The following is a 20146-nucleotide window of genomic DNA, read 5'->3' on the forward strand; positions in this document are numbered from 1 at the left end:
GCATGTAAACAGGGCCAATCTGTTAAAGTAAAATACCTTTGGATTAAGAAAAACCTGATTGCTTTGTAATTGTAGACTGGAGAACAAACAGGATGTCTGGTCATGGCACCATTCACCCAATTAAGTTTTAAAAAATAAAGTAACCACATTAGAAAATTTTATATTGTCTGCATTTGTTAGTATTTGTTTAGAAACCTAATGGTTTTTGCAGTAACATTGCGTTTAAAAAAATGCTGAGAATTTTGGCACAGAACATGAACTTAAAAAAACTCAGACTATTACTCGTGTGCTAAAAAATGGTTTGTGTATGTTTTTTGTGAGACTACTGAAAGTTCCTTTACTTGTCTCATAATGACAATGAAATATAAACATTGCTGCTGACAAATGTATTTAATGACAGGATTTGAAAACCTTTTTAAGAAACGTCGAATGATTTCAAACCGTCTGAAAACGTGTGTGACGAAATCGTTTTGGAAAGGAAAAAAAAACGAAACATGATCCGATCACGTGACCGGTGTGTCACGTGACGCCTGCCTGCGTGGAACAGCAGAGGTCAACATGACTCGGTGAGTAGATTTATTTTTTAAACATTCTGTAATTTTAGCCTGATTTTTGTTTGTTTTTTCTTTTTGTCGTCTTTGCTGACCTCCAAACTGAATTAGTCACATTAAACCGTATGAGCGGACGGGGTTATAAATAATAAAAAAGGTTTCTTGTGCTTTCTGATCTGATTATTGAACCAGGTTTTTTTTCTTTTTTTTTCTTTTTTTTAAGTCAAAGTTTAATCTACAGTTTTTTGTTTTTCTTTTCTCGACAGACTCAACTTATTCCTCGTCCTTGTCTTCAGCTCGGAGGTTTGGTCCGGATACTTGGAACAGGACCAAGATATATTGTGAGTTATAATAATAATAATTATTGACACAGAATTGAGGAAAAAATGGCCTTCTTCAGGATATCAAACAGGTTTTGCACAGGTGTCGCAGGTCTCCTTTAATAAGGAAGCTAGTACATGCCTGCACTCAGATAATTAGAGGAGATTAGAAGTGCATTTTTAGAACAACAACAACAATGGAAAGACAAAATACAATACAGTATAGTCTATGTACAATATAATACTATATAATACAGTTGATTTAAATATATGTAATGCAGTCAATCAAGTGGTAAACCCCAATGAAACAGGGCGATCACCTCCTTGAACAGATCACAAGATACATATATCATAAATATGGAGAGAAATCTATGTCGGCATTGAGGCCTGGATATTCAGTTGCTTTATGTGTACAATCCAATAAGTTTCACATTGTAGGAGGAGAGAAAGTCTGTCGCCACCACGTGATTGTTTTTCAATTGTCTCAATGACCATCACTTTTAGTTTATTGACATTTGTGTGTCCAGCCATGTGATAGTGGACTGCAATAGGGTAGAGTGGATCTTGCTTGTGTATGGCACGTTTATGCTCTGAAAGTCTGTCTTTAAGTCTCCTTTTAGTTCTTCCAATATAGAAACATCCACATTCACACTACAATTTATATACCACAAAAGATGTATTGCAGTTGGCATACTTTTTTAATTGAAATATCTTTCCTGTGCGGTCTTTAAAAGATGATGATTTGTCAATATTGGGGCAATGATTGCAACTGCCACAAGGGAATGTTCCTTTGGGGAGCTGAAGCCATGTGGATAAAGTAGCAGGTGGCAAGTGGCTCCTCACCAGATGGTCCTTAAGGGTGGGAGCACGTCTATAACAAAAAGCTGGAGGATCAGGGAACACGTCCTTTAGATGAGCATCACTATCAATAATGCTCCAATTTCTTTTAATGATGTCTGTGATCTCTCTGCATCTAGAAGTGTATTGTGTGGAAAAGTAGACCTGGCCTGTATGTGGCGCCTGAGCCTTTTTTTGAAAGAGTTTTCCTGTCCATTTGTTTAACTCTGCTGTATGTTTGTCTCAGTGCATGTTTGTTATAGCCTCTTTGTTGGAATCTATCCATCATGGTAGAGGCCTGCACCTCAAAATCTGCATCAGAGTCACAAAGTCTCCTCAGTCTTTGAAATTGTCCAAGTGGAATATTGTTTTTGAGATATGATGTGTGAAAGCCGTCAGCTCTTAATATTGTGTTACGATCCGTAATTTTTCTGTAAATAGAGGTTTGAATATTCCCTTGGTCATCTTTCACAATATTCAAGTCCAAAAAGTTAATCTTTGATTTACTATATTCCAGACTTAATTTGATATTGGCATTTACAGAGTTTAAATATTTGTGAAAGTCCAATAATTCCACTTCAGTGTGGGTAAAAATAAAAAAAAGATCATCTATGTATCTCCCGTACCATTTGATGTACTGAAGAAAGGGATTAGATTCACTATGGATGCATGTTCTCTCCCACAGGCCCATGAATAGACCAGCATAGCTAGGGGCATAAGCGGCTCCCATGGCTGTTCCCTGTATCTGACGGTAAAGCTTGTCCTGGAACAAAAATATATTATTGTGAAGTGTCCACTCTGTAAGTGAGAGAATGAAGCTATTTGGTGGCATAGAGTCCTCAGCTCATTCTTGAAGATAAAAGTGCAATGCTTCAAGCCCTTCCTCATGAGAGTTATTTGTATACAACGCCTCAACATCCATTGTGACAAGAAGTGCTTCCCCTATATTTCCTAGTTGATTGAGCTTTATCAGCACATCAGTTGTATCTTTTAAATATGCTGGAAGCCTCTGTACAAAAGGTTTTATAAAATAATCAATAAACTTTGAGGTAGGTTCAGTAATTGTGTCATTGCCACTAATAATTGGTCTGCCAGGGGGGTCGTGCAAATTCTTGTGGATTTTGGACAACATATAAAACACTGCAAGACGTGGATATTTGGGAAGTAAAAAGTCTGACTCTTTCCCAGATATCCACTAAGTTTTGCGTCATGGACGAGTTCCTTGAGTTGGGAATCAATGGTCAAGAGTGGGTTAGAGGATAAGGGCTGGTAATATTTAAAGTCATTTAGTTGTCTTGTGGCTTCTTTTATATATTGTTCCCTTCCCCATACCACTGTAGCACCTCCTTTGTCTGCTTGTTTTATAAGGAGATGGTCATTGTTTTTTAACCATTTGATAGCCCGAATTTCACCATTTGTCACATTTTGGTTGAAGTAAGGAGATTTCTGTTAGAATAGTTTTTCTACTTCATAAGTTACCTTTTTAGTAAATACATTGAGGGTGACATTATTATTCCTTGGGGAAAAAAATTGACTTTGGCTTAAACGGAGTGGCACTAGATTCTTCCCTGATGCCTGTTTGCACTGAGTGGGAGTTTTGTTTGTACCACACCTTTAGGTGCAGATTCCTATAGAATTTATAAAGATCTACTTTAGTTTGGAATTCCCTCATCTCATATGTTGGAGCAAAAGACAAGCCTTTTGACAAATGGACATGCAGTCATTAGAGAGTGGAATACCTGAAATGTTTGACCGTTTGACCAAATAAAACTTGCATGTTATTGCATAGATTATTTATTTTTATGTCTAATAATCAGGGTGGTCTCATATTTTGAGCAATGTGGTAAATAATAAACAGTCTAAAAGTAAAATGCAAATATTTTGCATCTTCAAGAATTCTGCAGTCTTTTTGAAAATTTGAACGTGATTTTTTTTCCTCAATTCTGTGTCAAACAGTGCATTTACAATATTATAGTGTTTTCATGCTTTTGTTTGACGCTGACATTTTTGCACTGAACATTCTATATAAATTTGTTATTATTATTATTATTATTATTATTATTATTACTGCATGTTTAGATTTGAGGCTACTTTTGTTATTTTCATTTTTATCTCCGCACATTGGAGTTTAAATAGGTGAAAATGAGATGATTGTGCAGAGTGTTGGTATTTATCTGAGAAAAATTACAATCAAAACCAATGTTAGTGTCCCGCTATGTGGCTCTGGCTGAAGTGTGACATACATCAGTTACAAAATATACACAAGATAGAGGTAAATAAGCACTTCATAACACATATACACATATACGTATATTCAGATTGTAAACATTAACAAATCATATTTTATCACCCAAACTATGATGTAAATTGTTATATATGTGTGTGTATGTATATGTATATATGATAATTTTTCTTTTAGCATCTTATATTGTGTGAAATCTTTTTTGTAGCTGCTGTTATGTTTGTTCGTGTTTTACAGCCTTTTGGTTGTAAAAGCAGATATTTTCTTTGAGCATCTCAGTTAAATAAAATAAATGCACTGCAGAGTCTGCACGCACACACAGAGGATGAGTTCACAGTATCAGGTCTGGCCTCGGCTCTCAGTGATGTTTGTTTTTTGCTCTTTTCTCAGGATACCAAAGGACTGGACTCATTTGGGCCGAGTTGCTCCCACTGAGAAGCTGGAGCTGATCTTTGCCCTGAAGCAGCAGAATATTCATCTGCTTGAGGAAACACTCAGACTGGTGTCAGATCCAGACTCTGCACAGTATGGTAAGATTTCTGCTGACATCCTTCATCATGTGCCACCTAAACTGTGTCGCTCTTCCACATGTACACAAAAGCCTTGTTTGACTGTCCCCAGGTAAACACCTGAGCCTGAAGCAAGTGGCCTCGCTGGTGCGTCCGTCTGCACTGACACAGAAGGTGGTGCATGGTTGGCTGCAGAGTCACAGGGTCACAAACTGCCTGACTGTTCGCACTCAGGACTTTCTGCAATGCACCATGACCGCTGAGTAAGGAAAAACATTTTTAGCAACTCTTGTCCTACTTATGAAAGAGCAATCACCACTAACACCCGGCCCAGTTCATGAGAAGTTCCTCTTTAAGAGTGTGCAGAAATTCTTCCTCTTTTTGTCCTTATTGTGTGAAATCAGAACACCTTTATTTGCCCGATTTGAGGTTTCAAATCCCATTAAAATCTCGCAAAACTTCAGAGAGTTCACCGCTCTGCGAGATGTCATTAACATTGAGAAATGCATGGAGCCTGATAAAACTCTATATATTGTGTCTAAAACTCTTATGAATATATTATCTGGGTTTTTAGACGTTGTTATTGTTTGTTTTATGTAAACATGCAAGAAACTCAGGTTGTTTCTCCGTTATTTTCAGTGGGAATCACTGTGAGCTGCGATCGCTTCCTGTTCATGTCATTCTGGGGGAAAGTGAAGTTTGCTCTTTAACGTCCTGCTTATTGTCCTTTACCACACTGTTTGTCTAGTTTGTTCCAGAGTAATATATATAAAAAGTCTGAAATTCGGTTTGCTTTTATTAAATTCCTTGCAGGTTAAACGTAGCAGACACAGAAGCTTTTGGAATATTTGTTTTGGCAAGTTTTCAGGGACTCATGCATCCTTGGAATGAACCCAAGCCGCATACCTGAAGATGTACTGGTTTGATGTTTGACTGGTCGACCATGGATGTCTGCAAGAAGGACAAGAAAATGTGCAGCATCAATGTCAACACATGGGAGCAGTGTGCAGAGGACCATGCAGCCTGGCGCCTTACTGTCAGAACAGGTTCACAGAGGGCTGAGCAGGAGAGGAACCAAGGCCTTGCTGAGCAACAAGGAAGGAGTGACAGCGGCAGCCTCAGCAGGCATCACAGTACATGCTACAAATGCAGCAGAGGGTGCTATAAATGCACACAGGTGCAAATAGAAACAAAAGACAAAAAATTCCTCTATATTTGTATTGTCAATTGTGTCTGTAGCATGGCCCAAGCAGTGGGTCACCCCTCTGAGTCTGGTCTGTTTGAGGTTTCTTCCTCAAATCATCAGAGGGAGTTTTTCCTTACCACTGTTGCCTGTGTGCTTGCTTTAGGGGTTGGTAAGGTTAGGCCTTACTTGTGTGAAGCACCTTGAGGCAGCTTTATGGTGATTTGGTGCTATATAAATGAAGTACATTGAAATTGAATTGAAAAAGTGGAAAAAACAAACAAAGCAAAAAACAAACTGGACGCTACACCATCGTCTCCCGCAGACAGACGGATGCCAGGAATAATGTCTAACGTTACTTAATAACAGCAACAAAAGTAATAAAAACACAGCCATAGAATTTAGTTACTCTTCTATTATTGTTTCAAAACACTTTTATAACAATAGCTTCAGAAAAAAACACATTCAAATTTAAATTTGTTGTTTATGTTGACAATAAAGGAAATTATTTTTTACCAGAATGTTATGGTAAGAAGTTGCGGTGCATTTGGTATCTCTTTAATTTGTGTATGCATCCATTAGTATTTGATAATAATGGAGTAATGTTTATACTGTAACTTGCCAATTTTTTTTCTGCAACTGCCTCTGACTCCTGTGTCAAATTGAAGTTGAGATGAATCGTTTTTATTTTCTCATCATTCAGGGTTGCAGAGAAGCTGCTCCCAGGTAGCAGCTTTCAGCGGTACGTCAGAGATGACCAGTTTCTGGTGAGATCTTCTTCTCCGTACTCTGTTCACGATGATGTTCATCAGCATATTGACTTTGGTGAGCAATGTTTCCTTGGTAGTGAATGTGTGTCATGAATTATTGACCACAAGATGAGACTTTGATTGTTGTGCTTCTACAGTTGGAGGGCTTCACCGCTTCCCTCCCAAAGGCAGCAACGACACCTCTGACAGGAAGAACAAAACCATGGAATCATGGCATCTCGGTGTGACTCCTAGCATTTTGAGAACCCGCTACAACCTGACCAGTACTGATGTGGGATTAGTGCAGAACAACAGCCAGGCTGTAGCTCAGGTCAGAACCCAAAAGGTTATGGTTTCATCTACATTTAGTTATTACATAGGCGGAACCATGGGGTTTGAACCTCTCCCAAAACGTTTTGTATGTCGTGTGGGAAGAATATACCCACTTAGAAATCATGTAGGTGTCTGAAATTTTCATCTTAGGTGCATGTCCACTGTGAGAGACATAATCTAAAAAAAAAAGCCGGAAATCACAATGTATGATTTTTTTAAAATAATTTATTTGTATGTTACTGCTGCAAATAAGTATTTGATCACCTACCAACCAGCAAGAATTCTGTCTCACACAGACCTGTTAATTTTTCTTTAAGAAGCCCTCTTATTCTGCACTCTTTACCTGTATTAATTGCACCTGTTTGAACTTGTTACCTGTATAAAAGACACCTGTTCACACACTCAATCAATCACACTCCAACCTGTCCACCATAGCCAAGACCAAAGAGCTGTCTAAGGACACCAGGGACAAAACTGTAGACCTGCACAAGGCTGGGATGGACTACAGGACAACAGGCAAGCAGCTTGGTAGAAGACAACAACTGTTATGATTATTTATTAGAAAATGGAAGAAACACAAGATGACTGTCAATCTCCCTTGGTCTGGGATTCCATGCAAGATCTCACTTTGTGGGGTAAGGATGATTCTGAGAAAGCTCAGAACTACACAGGAGGACCTGGTCAATGACCTGAAGAGAGCTGGGACCACAGTCACAAAGATTACATTAGTAACACATGATGCTGTCATGGTTTAAAATCCTGCAGGGCAGCAAGGTCCCCCTGCTCAAGCCAGCACATGTCCAGGCCCGTTTGAAGTTCACCATCTGGATGATCCAGAGGAGGCATGGGAGAAGGTCATGTGGTCAGATGAGACCAAAATAGAGCTTTTTGGAATCAACTCCACTTACCATGTTTAGAGGATGAGAACAACCCCAAGAAAACCATCCCAACCGTGAAGCATGGGGGTGGAAACATCATACTCTGGGGTGCTCTTCTGCAAAGGGGACTGCACCGTCTTGAAGGGAGGATGGATGGGGTCATGTATTGAGAGATTTTGGCAAACAACCTCCTTCCCTCAGTAAGAGCATTGAAGATGGGTCATGGCTGGGTCTTCCAACATGACAATGACCCCAAACACACAGCCAGGGCAACTAAAGAGGGGCTCCGTAAGAAGCATTTCAAGGTCCTGGAGTGGCCTGGCCAGTCTCCAGACCTGAACTCAATAGAAAATCTTTAGAGGGAGCTGAAACTCCAAACCTGAAAGATTTGGAGAAGATCTGTATGGAGGAGTGGGCCAAAATCCCTGCTGCAGTGTGTGAAAACCTGGTGAAAAACTACAGGAAACGTTTGACCTCTGTAATTCCAAACAAAGGCTACTGTACCAAATATTAACATTGATTTTCACAGGTGTTAAAATACTTATTTGCAGCAGTAACATACAAATAAATTATTTAAAAAATCATAATAAATCATTTCCGGATTTTTTTTTTTTTTTTAGATTATGTCTCTTACAGTGGACATGCACCTAAGATGAAAATTTCAGACCCCTCCATGATTTCTAAGTGGGAGAACTTGCAAAACAGCAGGGTGTTCAAATACTTATTTTCCTTACTATATATATATATATATATATATATATATATTTGCTTAAATAAATGCAGGGGTGGTGGCCAAGTGGTTCGTGTGCTTGGTTTCAGTGAAGAAGGTTCCCCGTTCAAACTCTATCTATGCAAGAAGGGCATCATTCATAAAACTTGTGCCAAACCAACATGCAGATCCATCTTGGATGTGCTGTGGCGACCACAAGTGGGAAAAAAGGGGAACAACCAAAAGGACTTACTATTAATGAATAAATAAATCATGTGGTTATCCTTCCAGGGTCCAGAACCATAAAATATAGAACGCAATGCTAAAGTACCCTCAGCTGTAGGAGCATTTAATCATTGAAAGAGTGTGTAGAAAGAATGTGACCTTTTGACCCATTAGAATAGGTCAAGGTTAGCCATCTTTGAACTTGTCCAAGGTCTGTGTCCCAATAATGTTCCCTGTTAATTTGAAGACGCTGGCAGTAATAGGACAAACGTATGCTGAGCACAGACAGATGGACGGACAGACGACAGCCATATTTTGGGCCTGGGTAAATGTAGTCCTTCTAAATGAAACAAAGCTTTAGGAAAGTATTCGGTCCTTCACTAAGCCATTGTTTCAGAAAATGATTCACTGTTTCACATGGTCAAAACTGACTGAAACAATGGCTTTAAGAAATTAGTTACCATTATGGAATGCTGGAAACATTGGGATCTAATTCGCAATGTGGAATACTTGATTTTGAAAATGATTCAGTGTTTTGAACCAGTCAGAAACATAAATGAAACAATTGCTTCAAAAATATAATTTCTAATAATATGATTTCAAATGCTTTAAGATGAAGTCAACCAGCTGCCTCCTCAACAATTCTGAGGAATCACAAAATTTTGGCTGCAGCCAAGAAATAAAGAATCTTTCAGGTCCTGAGGCGCGGTCTTTTGGGTCTCGGTGGAAGTGTGAACTCTAGAGTGTCCTTCTAGTTCTTGAAGAGGTTTGTTGCTCTGTGAGTTCTCTTCTTTTTTTCTTTTTTTTTTTTGCAGTTTCTGGAGCAGTACTACCACCCTGTGGACCTGGCTGAGTTCATGTACGTGTTTGGCAGGGGCTTCCCACACCTGTGCGAGGTCGACCGTGTTGTAGGAACTCAGGGAACAGGACGAGCTGGCCTGGAGGCCAGTCTGGATGTGCAGTACATCATGAGCACCGGAGCAAACATCTCCACATGGGTCTTTACCAATCCAGGTCTGCAGGACATGGTGACACTTAAACCTTGTCTCCGCTTTGAAGAATAGAAACTGTAATTAGATCAATTTTGCTTTATTTATAATTTATGCATAGCATTATTCAGGTCCGATAATAACAATACAGATTCTGGGGATAAGCACCAGCACCATTGGGGCCTGTATAGAACTTATTGATTACATAGAAGAGCATGAAGACTTTTTCCCCTTTTCTAATTAATACAGGTGAAAGTTGCTGAAATTTCTCTTTGAGTTTTATTGTCTCTGTCAGTCTTTGCGAGTGAGGTGAAGTTTTTATTGTTCTGCCTTTAGGGGGTGGTAATATGTATAAATGAGTAACGGTAATCACAGTGTGTGTGTGTGTGTGTGTGTGTGTGTGTGTGTGTGTGTGTGTGTGTGTGTGTGTGTGTGTGTGTGTGTGTATGTTGTTGTTGTTGTTGTTTGTGTTTTGGTTTGTTTTTTTTGTCCCATTCCATCACCCACTTTAGTTATGGTTTTGGAGGCCGAAGGATTTTCAGGCTGTATGTGGAAAGAATGAGTCAAGACATTGACAGTTTGTCAAATAACAGGCTCTTTAATCCGAAGCTTCGGACACTGTGTCAACCAGGTCATGTGGGCAGTTACAGTGTGTAAAGAATGTATCTGGCAAACATAAACACAGAGTTAATTAAAAAAAACAGGTTGTTAAACCCAAGCCCCAACTGAATGTTTGTCCTTCTGTCTATAAGAATGACAGGGCTGTGATGATTAAAGAGTCCCTTTCATCTAAGAGAATGTCTTTTCCATCTTGGTGAGGATCAGAGGTCAGTTGGAGGTTATGAACAATGTCCCACTATGACACGTCTATTTCAGACAGTGCTTTTCCTAGCATTGTGATTGATCAGACTTTTGCAGTGTCACTCAGAGGTCATTTGTGTGATAAAGCAGCCTCAAGGGATGATTTTATCAGATGTGCTACAACAAGGCTGCTTATCAGGTGCCTTTCACACTGAGCATGTCTTATCATTTAGGTAACAGAAAGATTACTGGCGGTCAAACACAACTTAAAAACAGAACATTTAGTAAAACATAAAAACTTATCATTTTAGTTTCACACGGTGTAATAAGTGATTTGTGGTTTTTGTGCAGGCCGTCATGAGTCTCAGGAACCTTTCCTGCAATGGATCCTTCTGCTCAGCAACATGTCAGACCTGCCGTGGGTTCACACCATCAGCTACGGTGATGACGAGGACAGCTTGTCCACCGCGTACATGATGCGCATCAACACAGAGTTTGCCAAGGCCGGCGTCAGAGGAATCTCTTTGCTCTTTGCGTCTGGTCAGTAATGAGTGAAACATTTTTTCCTCAACAACCAAAAAAGAAAAAAAAAAAGATCTTACCTGTGGTAGTTTGACTTTTTTCATGTTGTTGTAGCACCACCACACATTTTGTCTAATCAGTCTGATCAGGTTGGCGATAAACAAATTACAGTTAATTGCTGCAAATTTTTCAAATTATACTATGGACTGCATTTATATAGCGATTTTCCATCTGAATCAGAAGCTCAAAGCACTTTACAGTGATGCCTCACAAACACACACACACCGATGTCAGAGTGCTGCCATGCAAGGCGCTCACTACACACCGGGAGCAGCTTGGGCATTAAGGACTTTAGTTTGAGGAATAGCTGGTGAAATGAAATGACGACTTTCGTCTCTTTAGCAACGCGTCTCAGTTCTCTGGACTTGCTCACATTAATGAACTCGGTATCTAACTGGAAACATGAGTACACATTATTATTTAATTAAACACCCATGACAAGAAAATGCGCTTACCTTTTGTGATGTATCTTTTTATTTTGTGACTGACGTTACCTGAGACAGAATATACTCTGAGTACCTGTTAAAAAAAAAAGTCAATTACGTTTTATATCAATAAATACAACTCCAATTTCTTATAGAAGCAGCAGTGACCTGTAGTGGCCACCAGGACCCTGTGATTTGCAAAAAAAAAAAATCTTCACCACTCACCAGCAGCTTGACAGACCTGTGTTTATTTTGCATGATGTTAAGGTGGCCCACAGTAGGAGAGTGTAGCTGTCAGAACCCAAAATTTCAGAATGGAATCCACTCACTCACTGTTGCTTCATTAAAGATATCGTGCCGTCAATCACAGGGCAAACTGTAGACCATCATCATCTCATCTCATCTTAAACCACTTTTTTGGGTTCGGGTCACGGGGGCAACAGCTCCAGCAGGGGACCCCAGACTTCCCTTTCCTGTGCCACATTGACCACCTCTGACTGGGGGATCCTGAGGTGTTCCCGGGCCAGTGTGGAGATATAATCTCTCCACCTAGTCCTGGGTCTTCCCTGGGGTCTCCTCCCAGATGGACGTGCCTGGAACACCTCTCTTGGGAGGCGCCCAGGAGGCATCCTTACCAGATGCCCAAACCATCTCAGCTGGCTCCTTTCAATGCAAAGGAGCAGCGACTCTACTCTGAGCTCCCCACGAATGACCGAACTTCTCACCCTATCTCTAAGGGAGACACCAGCCACCCTCCTGAGGAAGCCCATTTCGGCCGCTTGTACCCGCGATCTAGTACTTTCGGTCATGACCCAACACTTATGACCATAGGTGAGAGTAGGAAGATTGACCAGTAGATTGAGACCACTACTCGGCTGCGAACCGCGTGTGAAGCGGCTGGGATGAGGTTGATTTGATTATTTATTCATGTACAGTAGTGTTCAGAATAATAGTAGTGCTATGTGACTAAAAAGATGAATCCAGGTTTTGAGTATATTTCTTATTGTTACATGGAAACAAGGTACCAGTAGATTCAGTAGATTCTCACAAATCCAACAAGACCAAGCATTCATGATATGCACTCTTAAGGCTATGAAATTGGGCTATTAGTAAAAAAAAAAAGAAAAAAGTAGAAAAGGGGGTGTTCACAATAATAGTAGTGTGGCATTCAGTCAGTGAGTTCGTCAATTTTGTGGAACAAACAGGTGTGAATCAGGTGTCCCCTATTTAAGGATGAAGCCAGCACCTGTTGAACATGCGTTTCTCTTTGAAAGCCTGAGGAAAATGGGACGTTCAAGACATTGTTCAGAAGAACAGCGTAGTTTGATTTAAAAAGTTGATTGGAGAGGGGAAAACTTATACGCAGGTGCAAAAAATTATAGGCTGTTCATCTACAATGATCTCCAATGCTTTAAAATGGACAAAAGAAAAAAAAAAAACAGAGACGTGTGGAAGAAAACGGAAAACAACCATCAAAATGGATAGAAGAATAACCAGAATGGCAAAGGCTCACCCATTGATCAGCTCCAGGATGATCAAAGACAGTCTGGAGTTACCTGTAAGTGCTGTGACAGTTAGAAGACGCCTGTGTGAAGCTAATTTATTTGCAAGAATCCCCCGCAAAGTCCCTCTGTTAAATAAAAGACGTGCAGAAGAGGTTACAATTTGCCAAAGAACACATCAACTGGCCTAAAGAGAAATGGAGGAATATTTTGTGGACTGATGAGAGTATTTTTTTTTTTTTTTTTTTTGGGTCCAAGGGCCACAGACAGTTTGTGAGACGACCCCCAAACTCTGAATTCAAGCCACAGTTTACAGTGAAGACAGTGAAGCATGGTGGTGCAAGCATCATGATATGGGCATGTTTCTCCTACTATGGTGTTGGGCCTATATATCACATACCAGGTATCATGGATCAGTTTGGATATGTCAAAATACTTGAAGAGGTCATGTTGCCTTATGCTGAAGAGGACATGCCCTTGAAATGGGTGTTTCAACAAGACAATGACCCCAAGCACACTAGTAAACCAGCAAAATCATGGTTCCAAACCAACAAAATGAATGCCTCGCAGATGTGAAGAAATCATGAAAAACTGTGGTTATACAACTAAATACTAGTTTAGTGATTCACAGGATTGTTAAAAAAGCAGTTTGAACATAATAATTTTGAGTTTGTAGCGTCAACAGCAGATGCTACTATTATTGTGAACACCCCCTTTTCTACTTTTTTTTTTACTAATAGCCCAATTTCATAGTCTTAAGAGTGTGCATATCATGAATGCTTGGTCTTGTTGGATTTGTGAGAATCTACTGAATCTACTGGTACCTTGTTTCCCATGTAACAATAAGAAATATACTCAAAACCTGGATTAATCTTTTTAGTCACATAGCACTACAATTATTCTGAACACTACTGTATTTAGAAATATTACATACTTGATGTTTGTCATTAGGTGAGGTCAAGTGGTTAAAATGGTGGGCGTGTGACCACAGGATACTCTGTTCTGAAAAAAATCACACAAGCGTTTGGGCATGATCCTTAATCCCCAAGCTTCTCCCGGTGTGCAGTTGAGCACCTTGAGTGTGTGAATATGAGGCATCACTGTAAAGTGCTTTATAAATGCAGGTTTTGCAGGGTTTTGGTCCCCATGTGTGCTTACAGCTTTTACACTCTGTGTAATCCTGTGTGTTTAGGTGACAGTGGAGCTGGTTGCAGACATTTCGATCATGAAATAAACTCCTTCAGACCCAGTTTTCCTGCATCAAGGTAAAATGACTCATTTGGAAGTGTTAGATAATATCTGTGCTAATTCTTTGTTTTATGTTAGCTGTTAAGTTTTACTCTATCATCTGTCCAAGTTTCAGACACAGGGAGAGCTCCCCTTGTTGGTGGGAGCCAGTAACATTAGAAATGTGAGACTAAACCACACCCATGTTAACACCCACAAGGTATAAAAAGTGTTGTATGACTCATTTTAGGGGCTTTTCACAAGATGGACTCTGTCTGTGAGGGTCCCAGGCCTGGTTTCTAACGTGACCTTGAATAAACTCAAAATGAGGAATACAATGGTTTGGTTTTTGGTAAGGGGCAGAATCTTACATAAAAGAACCAGGTAGAAATAACAGAAGCTAAACACTTTTTTTTTTTTTTTTTCTCTCCCTTCACGTGTAGCAGAAAGTGGACGGAACCTCTTTGTTGACAGTTGCTCATTTTGGCATCGGAGAAGCCGTACTGTCATTTTGGCATAAAAAGCTGTTTGCACAATGTTTTTTGGAACCTTGTTTCAGGACAAAGACAGTTCTTCTCCTCCTCTGATAATCTGATGATTCTTGAAATTAATAACAATAATTTTAAAAAATGTAAATTTCAGACTTTTTGGGGAAACTCACCACTGGTCTGAACGCCTGTATCCTTCTCTTCAACAGCCCGTTCATTACCACAGTAGGCGGAACTGCTTTCAAGAACCCATATAAGATGACCTATGAGGTCACAGATTACATCAGCGGGGGAGGATTCAGTAACGTTTTCACGATGCCCAACTACCAGGTAACACGTGATTTATCATGTGATCTCTGATGGTTCTCCTGCACCGGAGGTGCTGCATTAATACCGAAGGACGTGACCATGAGTGCACTTTTTCCCAGTTATTCCAGACAGCTTGTGTTTGCTCCCGCAGGTCAGGGCTGTGAAGGCCTTCCTAAAGGCAGCGGGGGCCACCCTGCCTCCTCAGAAGTACTTCAATAGCAGCGGCAGGGCATATCCGGACATGGCGGCCCTGTCCAATAACTACTGGGTGGTCGTCAACAGAGTGCCCATGCCCTGGGTGTCAGGAACCTCGGTAAGACATGCCAACTTTATTGACAACTTCTGCCAAATTAACAGTGGAGGAAAAACAGGATAAAACTATAAAACCAACATAAACGTAACCCTAACCCTTAATATAACCCAATGCTACAACCCCTGGCAAAAATTATGGAATCACCGGCCTTGGAGGATGTTCATTCAGTTGTTTAATTTTGTAGAAAAAAAGCAGATCACAGACATGACACAAAACTAAAGTCATTTCAAATGGCAACTTTCTGGCTTTAAGAAACACTATAAGAAATCAAGAAAAAAAAATTGTGGCAGTCAGTAATGGTTACTTTTTTAGACCAAGCAGAGGGAAAAAAAAAAAATATGGACTCACTCAATTCCGAGGAATAAATTATGGAATCACCCTGTAAATTTTCATCCCCAAAACTAACACCTGCATCATATCAGATCTGCTCGTTAGTCTGCATCTAAAAAGGAGTGATCACACCTTGGAGAGCTGTTGCACCAAGTGGACTGACATGAATCATGGCTCCAACACGAGAGATGTCAATTGAAACAAAGGACAGGATTATCAAACTCTTAAAAGAGGGCAAATCATCACGCAGTGTTGCAAAAGATGTTGGTTGTTCACAGTCAGCTGTGTCTAAACTCTGGACCAAATACAAACAACATGGGAAGGTTGTTAAAGGCAAACATACTGGTAGACCAAGGAAGACATCAAAGTGTCAAGACAGAAAACTTAAAGCAACATGTCTCAAAAATCGAAAATGTACAACAAAACAAATGAGGAACGAATGGGAGGAAACTGGAGTCAACGTCTGTGACCGAACTGTAAGAAACCGCCTAAAGGAAATGGGATTTACATACAGAAAAGCTAAAGGAAAGCCATCATTAACACCTAAACAGAAAAAAACAAGGTTACAATGGGCTAAGGAAAAGCAATCGTGGACTGTGGATGACTGGATGAAAGTTATATTCAGTGATGAATCTTGAATCTGCATTGGGCAAGGTGATGATGCTGGAACTTTTGTTTGGTGCCGTTCCAATGAGATTTATAAAGATGACTGCCTGAAGAGAACATGTAAATTTCCACAGTCATTGATGATATGGGGCTGCATGTCAGGTAAAGGCACTGGGGAGATGGCTGTCATTACATCATCAATAAATGCACAAGTTTACGTTGATATTTTGGACACTTTTCTTATCCCATCAATTGAAAGGATGTTTGGGGATGATGAAATCATTTTTCAAGATGATAATGCATCTTGCCATAGAGCAAAACCTGTGAAAACATTCCTTGCAAAAAGACACATAGGGTCAATGTCATGGCCTGCAAATAGTCCGGATCTTAATCCAATTGAAACCTTTTGGTGGAAGTTGAAGAAAATGGTCCATGACAAGGCTCCAACCTGCAAAGCTGATCTGGCAACAGCAATCAGAGAAAGTTGGAGCCAGATTGATGAAGAGTACTGTTTGTCACTCATTAAGTCCATGCCTCAGAGACTGCAAGCTGTTATAAAAGCCAGAGGTGGTGCAACAAAATACTAGTGATGTGTTGGAGCGTTCTTTTGTTTTTCATGATTCCATAATTTTTTCCTCAGAATTGAGTGATTCCATATTTTTTCCTCTGCTTGGTCTAAAAAAGTAACCGTTACTGACTGCCACAATTTTTTTTTTCTTGATTTCTTATAGTGTTTCTTAAAGCCAGAAAGTTGCCATTTGAAATGACTTTAGTTTTGTGTCATGTCTGTGATCTGCTTTTTTTTCTACAAAATTAAACAACTGAATGAACATCCTCCGAGGCCGGTGATTCCATAATTTTTGCCAGGGGTTGTAGAATATCCTTGGCCGTATGAACATAACAATAGGAAACAGAATGCGGCCATTTGACCTGTTAAAATAGGTCAAGGTTAACCACCTTTGAACTTGTCCAAGGTCTGTGTCCCAAGAATGCTCCCTGTGAATTTGAGGAGCCTGGCAGTAATAGGACTGGAGCTATGCTGAGCACAGACGGAATGGATGGATGGACGGACACAAAGGGTTTTGCAGTCCCCGATGGCCATATTTTGGCCTTGGGTAAAAAAGAGTTTTTCTATAAGTAACCTTTTCTAGTCTCTGTTTCTCAATGAAATGGTAACACACAGGCATCTTCAGAAAGTTTACCTTCTCCGGAGCAAAACGTGACCAAGCACGGCATTTTATCACCCAGATACCCTGAGAACAATCCAGCGATAGCACAAAATAGCTTCTGGGATAAAAAAAAAAAAGTGTGTCTTTGTTGTGTTTGATGACATCACTGTTTGGAGGGCATTAAATTTTAAAGTCCTTCTCTGTAATTTGATCGTTGACGAGCAGAGGATTTGATTGATGGCTCCTTGGCCCCGTCATCTGACATCAGGCATTTCTGTACAAAAAGGACACATGAAATGGCAGTTGTCATGGAAAACAGTGGTGCCAAATGGACATATTGTTTACGCATTTATTCATTTTAATTTATTCAGTAATTTGACATCTTCCTGCAATGAAGGGTTTACATATCTGGCAGCATAAGAAAAGCTTATCCAAGGAGGCAGCTTGTTGTGTTCCTGAAATAACCATTTTGAAAAATGCATAATGTGAAATACAATCCTCTGTTCATCTAAATATTTTAGTGTTTTTAGTACCATCATAGTTGAACCTGAGAAGGTCTAAACCTGAAGCCAACTCATTTTCCTGAAGTTTTACAAAGGTTTTCTGTCACTTGGTTACTTTTGAGTTTATCTTTTGAGTTCATTTAGACAGATATCACACAAAAGGTCAAGCAGGCTGATCACAAAGTGACATTGTGATTTAAAGCTGAAATACACACACACACACACACACACACACAAACAACTTATCCAGTGAGAAGAAAAATGTATTTTTAATGTGCTGTAGGTAATATTTAGAGGCAGGACAACAAAATAGAGATCATGGTAAGTGTGTTGTAAAGTTACCTTTGTTTAAATTAAACATGCTGCCAAAAAAAAAGACATTTATGAAGACACACATTCCCCTTTATGATGTAACAAGAGGGGATAGTTACTTTTTTGTACAAACTGTTCTGATCATTGCCATCTTGTGCATTCATCCAGGCGTCCACGCCGGTGGTTGGCGGCATACTGGCGCTCATCAACGACCGGCGGTTGCTAAAGGGTCTGCCACCTCTGGGGTTCCTCAACCCTCGAATGTACAAGCTCAAAGGGCAGGCGCTGTTCGATGTGAGTGTTTTTAAATTGATCAAGTGCCTGACTGATCAGCAGAAAATCAAATGACTCATTGTTTGGGTTTGTGGTCCTTCATTGTCTTCAGCGCTGCTTCCTTTCCTTCTTTCTCTGGACTTTTTTCTGATGTTTTACAGACAAAATTACCCAAAGACTAATTGTTCTTGCTTTGTCTTTGATTCCTAATCCTAATTCCTTTGATCCTGTAGATTACTCATTAGCTCAGCAATCATGACCAAAGATCAGGGTCAGCCTTTTGATCCTGATTACAAGATCAAAGCAAGACAGGCAACTAGGTAGCAACCATACAATCTTATGGTAGTGACACAAAAGTGAATGTTGAGCCTGTTGCCAGAGAGATACTGTATCAGTGGTTCATTACTGGAACCTGGATTTGACCTTGAATATGCTCAAGGTCACTTGTGGTCAAACCAGAAGTTGCATATTATAAACCCTGTATGACTTCTTATCCATGTTTCATAACATTCATATCATGTGACTTTTTAGCCATTATACTAATAGTAACCAGTCATAGCGCCTTTGATTCATAAAATATAAGCCTCAGAAAATTTCCCCTCTATGTAATTTGCATTGCGCAGACATTTTTGACATTGTGACCTTTGACAGACAAACCTAAATTGTTAATGTCTTGATGCTTGACTAATGTACAGAATTTGATTAAAAGTCCTCAATGAGCTTTTGAAATCTTTTCCTAATCGACACACACACGTGCACAGGTTAAAAACAGTAAGATCTCTGATGACTGTCATTATCACACGTGAGCATTGATCGTTCTGTCCATAGATGTACTTGGTCCAGTGATTTGAGTCTGGTGCACATCTTTTTTTAAATTAGTCAGTGATTTATAACTGATTCTATCACTACAATCTGCTTCCTAAGCATTCTGTCTTTTGTCTCCAGGTGACTGAAGGTTGTCACCTGGGCTGTTTCGATGAACAGGTTCAGGGGAAGGGATTCTGTGCAGCACCTTTGTGGGATCCTGTTACTGGCTGGGGTACGCCAAACTACCCGGCACTGCTGGCTGCCCTCCTCAGTGATGGAACATCCAGGTAAAACGTCCAGGGGATTCTCCAGAATCCCTGACGCAAAAGTCAAGACAGCGTGGACAACACGCCCAAACTCCTGATCAATGCCTTTATTTTGTTAGAATGTAATCCGTAGATGAATTCCATTGTGTGCAGGGATGTTTTTAATGTTTCCGCTTCTTTTCTGTGCAATGGATTTGTTACGTCTCTGAATCTTTTTAAACACAGGGTCAAAGTTGAAGCTGGATGCTATGCAGAAAACTGTAGATGATGTCAAACCTCTTTAACATTAATCTCGAAGTTTAAAATGTCATTTGCCATCAATATGGTTTCAGTTTGTTCTTCTGTAATCAAAATAGATATGAAGTCATTGTTAAATGTAATATGCACTGTTGCTAAACTAACAGAACTTTTTTTTTTCTTTCTTTCGCAACTGTAAAAATAACCAAATGCGCCGTAACAAACAGGTGAAAAGCAGCTTTGTGTTTCTACCCACCAGCATTGATGCACTTATTTCTGTAAATCCTCGTGTTTGATGATGATGATGAATACTTTATGGAGCAAGTTAAAAACATTTATACATTGCGCACATTCATCTTTGAAAATCCGTACATTACTCAAAGGGAGTAGAATGAAGTAAAACTTATATTTTCTACCCCCTTTCACATGTTTTATTTGACTACGCAGACAAGAATAAAAAAAATTTGAGAT

The 20146-nt window shown here is 39.8% G+C and overlaps 1 protein-coding gene across 1 annotated transcript; it reads left to right on the top strand.

Annotated features, from left to right (window-relative positions):
- The first annotated feature begins 505 nt into the window (after window positions 1-505).
- Window positions 506-19490, top strand: tpp1 (tripeptidyl peptidase I). The gene is made up of 13 exons (XM_034159479.1): window positions 506-566; window positions 818-892; window positions 4341-4480; window positions 4572-4722; window positions 6346-6467; window positions 6550-6722; window positions 9352-9550; window positions 10678-10866; window positions 14028-14100; window positions 14760-14880; window positions 15011-15172; window positions 18261-18386; window positions 19311-19490. The coding sequence occupies exons 1-13, from the start codon at window positions 559-561 to the stop codon at window positions 19461-19463; spliced, it is 1692 nt and encodes a 563-aa protein (XP_034015370.1). The 5' UTR covers window positions 506-558; the 3' UTR covers window positions 19464-19490.
- Window positions 19491-20146: the final 656 nt, after the last annotated feature.

This window comes from Thalassophryne amazonica, chromosome 19 (assembly GCF_902500255.1).
Source record: "Thalassophryne amazonica chromosome 19, fThaAma1.1, whole genome shotgun sequence".
Lineage (NCBI taxonomy): Eukaryota > Metazoa > Chordata > Actinopteri > Batrachoidiformes > Batrachoididae > Thalassophryne > Thalassophryne amazonica.